Source organism: Nilaparvata lugens, chromosome 13 (genome assembly GCF_014356525.2).
Source record: "Nilaparvata lugens isolate BPH chromosome 13, ASM1435652v1, whole genome shotgun sequence".
In the NCBI taxonomy this organism is placed as follows: domain Eukaryota; kingdom Metazoa; phylum Arthropoda; class Insecta; order Hemiptera; family Delphacidae; genus Nilaparvata; species Nilaparvata lugens.
The window spans coordinates 10,935,655-10,943,012 of record NC_052516.1 but is presented as its reverse complement, the minus strand read 5'-3'; the positions used below and the strand labels follow the sequence as shown (position 1 = coordinate 10,943,012).

Genomic DNA, 7,358 nt, shown 5'->3' with positions numbered 1-7,358 from the left:
TATTTGTATAAATAAACTTATATTGATTGCAGATTATTTGAAAAGTGAGATGTACATTCAGTGAATGCTAAGTATTTATTTCAGCTCAATAGGCAAAATGATTCAAAAGTGAGAATTTACCTAGAAAATTATGTATGTTTATTCAATAATATATTTATTTATTTTATATATTTTTGGACGAAAATTGAACTTGAACGTTTTACAGTAGAAACATAACCTATTTTTTGGACATTTATTAATTTATCAAAATTTGGGAATGGAATAGATTTGGGCCAAGCCTGTTGTTCCTTCCTATCATATTCATATTATGATTTGTGATTCTGTCCACAAATAAATAAATATTAAAAATGTAGATGATTCAAAAGTGAGAATTTTATTTACCTAAAAAAAATGTATGCTTAGTCAAAAATTTTGAGATGAATGTGCATTATACATTGATATATTTTTATTAGATATTTACAAAAGCCAAAATGTTAGATGCTCATAGTTAAACTTTTGGAAAACGAAGCCTCATATTCAAATACAATTAAATTCACATATAGATTTGGAGTAGCTTCATAAAACCATACATTCTTAAGCAATATATTTGAAAATTCAAGTGTATCTACAGCAAATTGTATTGATAAATTTCATTTGTGTATCCATGTATTTATAGACAATAAATTTGAAAATTGAACAGTATCTACAGTGAATTACTTTGATAAACCTTATTTTCTAGCCCTTTAATCATAGACAATAATTATGAATACTTAGTAGTTGGGGAACATCAATTCCAATATAGTGTATATCATAATATCCTATATATTCATAGCCAGGAAGATCTGTATCTTCAATACAAATAGCAGGATATTTTAGCAATGAAGCTATGTACAAAAGACATTGAATTAGATGTTGCAAAAATAAACCTGGATCAATTTATCTATTCAAAGAGTTCTGATTTGAAATCCAGTGAAGGAATAGTTTAAGATTTATCAATGGAATATTTTGTAATTCATTCAGTTCATGATTCAATCAATGAATTCACCATGGATTCAAGTAACCACCTATAGCAAGAGTTATAGTTTTACATAAAATTGTAGGAATGCTATATTAATCTATTTATCATAAAAATAGAATTATTGATGGGATATCTAAGCATCTATTAACAGCAGAAATTTGTGAAATATTTTTGATAATAAGCTATTTATGACAAGTTAATTATCTCATATCAGAGTGTATGAGAGTTATCTTCAGAAATATCTACAACAGTAATTTTAGATTATTGAACCATGCATAGAAATGCACCATAATAAATAGAATTATTGATGGGATATCTAAGCATCTATTAACAGCAGAAATTTGTGAAATATTTTTGATAATAAGCTATTTATGACAAGTTAATTATCTCATATCAGAACGCATGAGAGTTATCTTCAGAAATATCTACAACAGTAATTTTAGATTACTGAACCATGCATAGAAATGCACCATAATAAATAGAATTATTAATGGGATATCTAAGCATCTATTAACAGCAGAAATTTGTGAAATATTTATGATAATATTTATGACAAGTTAATTATATCATATCAGAGCGCATGAGAGTTGTCTCCAGTTAATCTACAACAGAAATTTGAAATTATTGAACAATGCATAGAAATGCACCATAATAATATACTGTAAGTACACATATTGATGTACCTATGTTAAATTCAACACTGGTTTCAAAGTTCAGAATTATTTCAATATTTTATAAATTGTTCAATAACATTTTACCTTGTTCTCCTTGTTTTATTCCTGCAATAATCTAGTTTCAATCCATCTTACAATGATATGAAGAGATTTAAAACTCAAATTCTGTATAAAGCTGCGTACACACCAAAGTTATTAACAAAATGTTAATAACTTAATCCTTATAGATTCTATTAGATTGAACATAACTTATCATGCATATGATGAACATAATGTGTTTGTCAAGTTCCGTTCAATCTAATAGAATCTATAAAGATTGGGAATGCTTCTTTATATGCTTCTAATAACCTAACAGTTATCAACATTTTGTTAATAAATTTGATGTAAACGCAGCTTTAAACCATTTATTAAATAGGAACAAGACAATGGATTGTGTCGTATCATTTAAGCAATATTACTATTAGTTTTCAAATGGACACGTCAAGTTGTCGGTCCCGGCTGCTCAAGAACAGTCGTAAGGTCATTTCAGAGGCACTGAAATTGATCAGGTTCGACCTGAAATATCTTACTCCAGACCTGATTAAACAATATCATAATTATTTGAACAAATTAATAAAAACAATAGAAAAATCTTGTAGTAGCGCCCTTTATTTAAAAATAACATTAAAATAGTTCAACAACTAATTTCTACCCTAACTTAGGTCATTCCCAAGTTGAAATGTTGAAGTTAGGGTCGAAACTAGTTGTTTAACTATTTTAAAGTTTTAAAAAAATAAAGGGTACTACAAAATTTGTATATTGTTTTTATTAATTTGTTAAAAAGTAGCCCATGTGTGTAAAGCGTTTTTATTAGCCTATAAGCAACTCTAAGTACAGTGTTGAATTTAACAAAGATGAAACTATTATCTATTAAATTTACACCTTCTTTTGAATATCTTTCTAACATATTAAAAGTTTATGATGAAGGCTACCTCTAGATCAATCCACTGCAATCACACTATTAAATCTGTCTCATACTTTCCGAATACCACAATCCCTTTTTCAGTTTATGACGATCTATAATGTACCTTCAAATCTATCCATTGTAAACCCCACTATTAAATCGGTTAGATACTTTCAATACAACACTCGCTTTTACAATCTGTAAGCTATATTTGAATATATATCAATTGTGAACATCACTATTGAATTGATCTAAACTTTTGAATACTTCACTAGCTTTTACAATTTGTGAAATATATTTGAATATATCACAATTTTGAACCCCCACTATTGAATCAGTCAGATACTTTTGAATACTACACTCGATTTAACAATTTGTGAACCACATTTGAATATATCAATTGTGAACCTTAGGCTTCTATTGAATCGGTCAAACCTTTTGAATAATACACTCTCTTTTACAATTTGTGAACCACATTTAAATATATCAATTGTTAACCTTAGGCTTCTATTGAATCGGTCAAACCTTTTGAATACTACACTCGATTTAACAATTTGTGAACTACATTGGAATATATCAATTGAGAACCTCCTTATTGAATTGGTCTAAACTTTTGAATACTTCACTCGCTTTTACAATTTGTGAACTACATTGGAATATACCCTATCCATTGTAAACATCACTATTGAATCAGTCAGATACACATTTGAATATATCCATTGTAAATCTGACTACTGAATAGGTCTGAACTTTTGAATAATACACATGCTTTTACAATTTGTGAACTACATTGGAATATACCCTATCTATTTTAAACATCACTATTGAATCAGTCAGAAACACATTTGAATATATTCATTGTAAATCTGACTACTGAATAGGTCTGAACTTTTGAATAATACACATGCTTTTACAATTTGTGAACTACATTGGAATATACCCTATCTATTTTAAACATCACTATTGAATCAGTCAGAAACACATTTGAATATATTCATTGTAAACCTCACCATGTATTGAATCAGATACATAAGGACCTCAATCAATGTTAGGACCTCAATATCACAATTGTAAACCCCACTATTGAATCAGTCAGATACACATTTGAATATATTCATTATAAACCTCACCATGTATTGAATCAGATACATAAGGACCTCAATCAATGTTAACCTCTCTATTGAATTTGTCTTTAGATACTTTTTGAATACTACACTCACTTATTTCACAGTTTATGACGGTGTGTCATCGAAAATATTAAAGAGACTCAAGGTCTCCATTGTTTCTCATTTAAGCAGCGACCACTTCAATTGTTCCTTCGCGGACTGGAAGACCTGTGCGACGGTTTGCTCTCCAAGAGGGATATCGTCCGTTCTCAGTGCGACCCGTTGAACGACTGACTGTGAATCAGCCTCCAGAATTATCCCTCCGTCACAAATCTCGTCCATAGCTAGCATTACTATGTCAAGATTTTCCATGACAACCCGTTTCTCCACGTTTTTGCGCAGAATCTGACTGATAGATTCGTAGAGACACTGGAGAACACTCATTAGGATCAGTTCGTTTTCGTGACAACTCCCCATAACATAGAAAAACAAATCTACGTTGGACCTGTAAACACAGGTCAAACCGTCAAGCATGATGATTTCAGCGTTTGCTCGATGAGTTTTGTTGAACAGGTTCTTCTCAAATGTTTTCTGCTCTTTTGCGGTGGGAAAGATTGCCGGATCGTAGTACTTTGCCAAAATGCGGTGACCATCATTGTCCAAGATTAGCATGCCTTTCACGGTGTAAAGAGTAGGTTCCAGGAGTGACCCTTCCATTTTTGAGTAGGTTATTCTCTGAAAATAAACAAGGATTGATTAATGTCTCTAAATAGAGAAGAGTTGTTCCTCTACACATTTAGGGCTCTACACGATACCAAAATCTATGAATTTGTAGATAAATTGGTGAAATACATTAGTTTTAAATTCATACGTGAATTATGACAGCTGTGTGTTGATATCGATAGAAAGTATCGAACTAAAAGTTATCAATTAAAATTCGAAAGTCGATAGTAGTTAATTGTCAAATAAACATGGTTAAACAAGAATTGCAATGGAAACGTCACTTAATTGGTTTGATCCTGGACAGGAAGCCGTCGTGGAGTTACCATATAGAGTATGTTTGCAGTAGGCTGAGTAGGGTGATTTTCTTATAATTAGAGGGCTGAGAGGTAGTGTTCTACAAATTGGTAGTCCCCATGGTAACTATGGTAGTCCCATGGTAACTATGGTAGTCCCATGGTAACTATGGTAGTCCCATGGTAACTATGGTAGTCCCATGGTAACTATGGTAGTCCCATGGTAACTATGGTAGCTCATGGAATAACTATGGTAGCTCATGGTATTCCCATAAAACCATCCACTGGAATAGATAGCAGAATTGATCTCGTCAGCTGATCAATTTTAAATTATATTCCGAAAACTCGGCAAGGAATGTTGTGCGAGTGCTCCACACCAGATTTTTAAGGCTGTGCAAAGGCTGAACATAAACTTTCTCCTCGTGATATTTTTCAAAGTTTTTCAATTTGTATATCATCAAGCTATCAAAATGAAAAAGTTTTCTCAGGATTTTTTTTTCTGGTCATTACTTTATGAGATATGAGCGCCTGAAGTTTGAATTTTTGGGACAGAACATTTCAAATTCGGTAAGAGATAAATCTATGAGATCTAGAGGATGGATTCTTCATGGTATTGTTAATCTAGTAAAACAAAACTTTTCTGAAAATATCAATTTTTGAGATATTACTTTTACTTTTTGAGATATGAGCGCCTAAAGTTTGAATTTTTGGGACAGAACATTTCAAGTTCGGTGAAAGATAAAACCATGAGATCTAGAGGATGGATTCTTCATGGTATTGTTAATCTAGTACAACAAAACTTTTCTGAAAATATCAATTTTTGAGAAAGTTATTCAATTTACTAAAAATGACCGAAAATAACTCAACTAAAATTTATTTTTGGTCATTTTTAGTAAATTGAATAACTATCTTGAAAATTGATATGTTTGTTTTACTAGATCAACAATACTATGAAGAATCTATCCTCTAAATCTCATGGATTTATCTCTTACCGAATTCGAAATGTTCTGTCCCAAAAATGTATTCTTTAGGCACTGATATCTCAAAAAGTAATGATCGGAAAAAAAATTTCCTGAAAAAACTTTTTTCATTTTGATAGCTTGATAGTATACAAATCAAAAAACTTTGAAAAATATCACCAGTAGAAAGTTTATTTTTAGCCTTTGCACAGCCTCAAGGTGTGCTACTTCGCTTTCTTTCAGAGCATCATATTATATCTGATGATTATATGACCATCACTGATTACATCACTGATTATTTATATCACTATATTACATCACTGATTATATGACCTGGTTCTCTGTGGTGGAGCTGCTAATGTTGGACGTGTACTGTGGAAGCAGTAGAGAGCCTTGCGGATCATCTATAGGATAGACAGACTGGCTTATTGTCGTCCTCTCTTTGTTAGAGAGAGGATACTTACGGTATTTATACTCTCTATTTTTGACACCCTTTGCAGTAGGCTACACATGCGAATGTTGATAAGCTTGCCACCAGGCCGAGTTTTCATGCCTACAATACAAGAGGGAGCCATAGATTGGACGTACCGTACCAGAGGCTACTTGCACACACACCGATTTTTTGTCGGTAGCAAAATTTTAACGGCTACTTGCATACACACCGATATTTGAACGGCCGATTTTTTACATACCGGATGTTTCCATTTCCACACACTAAGTGCAGATTACGGGATCTTTATTTGATAATAAATTATTTGTAATTAGAATGGATTATGGCTTCTATGTTTTGAAAAGATGCTTAAAAGGGAAATGGGTCTATAGTTATTATTTTGAGATTTGACATTATTTTGTTAAGTGGAAAGACTAGCTATTTTAAAACCGTCTGTGAAGATACCCTGTTTCAGGTTGTTGTTTAATACTCTAGTCATATGAATAGTAAAAAGTAATTATGATGAATCCCGGTCCAGGTCAGTAATTATCCAGGTCCCGTCCTCGCCTGCGCGCCACTATTGGAATTTGGACGGCCGGTTTTTTACCGGCCGTCCAAAATCGGAGTGTGTGCAAGTACCCAGAGGCTGAGCAGGACACAAAATGGCATTGCCCACCTGTCTGCGAGACTCTTCAACAAACTGCCAATAGCAGCAAGAGACATGTCAACCCCTGACAGGATCTGACAATTTCAGGGCGCACTGAGGGGATTGCTGGTGGAGAACTCATTGTATTCCATCAGTTAGTTCTTAATGTTAGACAAAACGCTGGCAAGTTTGTATGTTTGACTTTCTATTCTTGTGACTAGCTATTAGCTTTCTTTCTTTTTTCATTTATTGACGTGTCCTTGTGGTCTTGTGGACCTAAAATGCTTAATACTCGGTTTATAGGTTATGTTTTGAAAAAACACAAATAATTACCTGATTTCAGATGTAAATTGCAAACGCAATGTCTCCAGATAGAGAATAGATGTTTCTCTACAGATTTAGAGCTTCACAAGATTCAAATATTTGAAGGTAAATTGGTAATTTGTAGGTAAATTAGTAAAATACATTAACTTCAAATACGTGGAATTATGACAGCTGTTGTGTTGATATCGATAGAAAGTATCGAATCAAAACATGTCGATCGAAAATCGACAGTCGATAGTAGTTGATTGTTGACAGAAAATATA

At 32.3% G+C, this 7,358-nt stretch overlaps 1 protein-coding gene across 2 annotated transcripts; it reads right to left on the bottom strand.

Moving 5' to 3' along the window:
• Nucleotides 1–547: 547 nt before the first annotated feature.
• LOC111046053 (coatomer subunit zeta-1) lies at nt 548–7,287 on the bottom strand. Of its 2 annotated transcripts, XR_005572767.1 has the most exons (3): nt 7,105–7,287; nt 3,140–4,455; nt 548–2,959 (listed from the first exon to the last, which is right to left on the bottom strand). XR_005572767.1 is itself a non-coding variant. In XM_022331537.2 (2 exons), the coding sequence occupies exon 2, from the start codon at nt 4,435–4,437 to the stop codon at nt 3,901–3,903; it is 537 nt and encodes a 178-aa protein (XP_022187229.1). In that variant the 5' UTR covers nt 4,438–4,455; nt 7,105–7,287; the 3' UTR covers nt 548–3,900. The 2 variants fall into 2 exon arrangements, 1 of the variants encoding a protein (XP_022187229.1); XM_022331537.2 differs by having other exon boundaries at nt 548–4,455.
• Nucleotides 7,288–7,358: the final 71 nt, after the last annotated feature.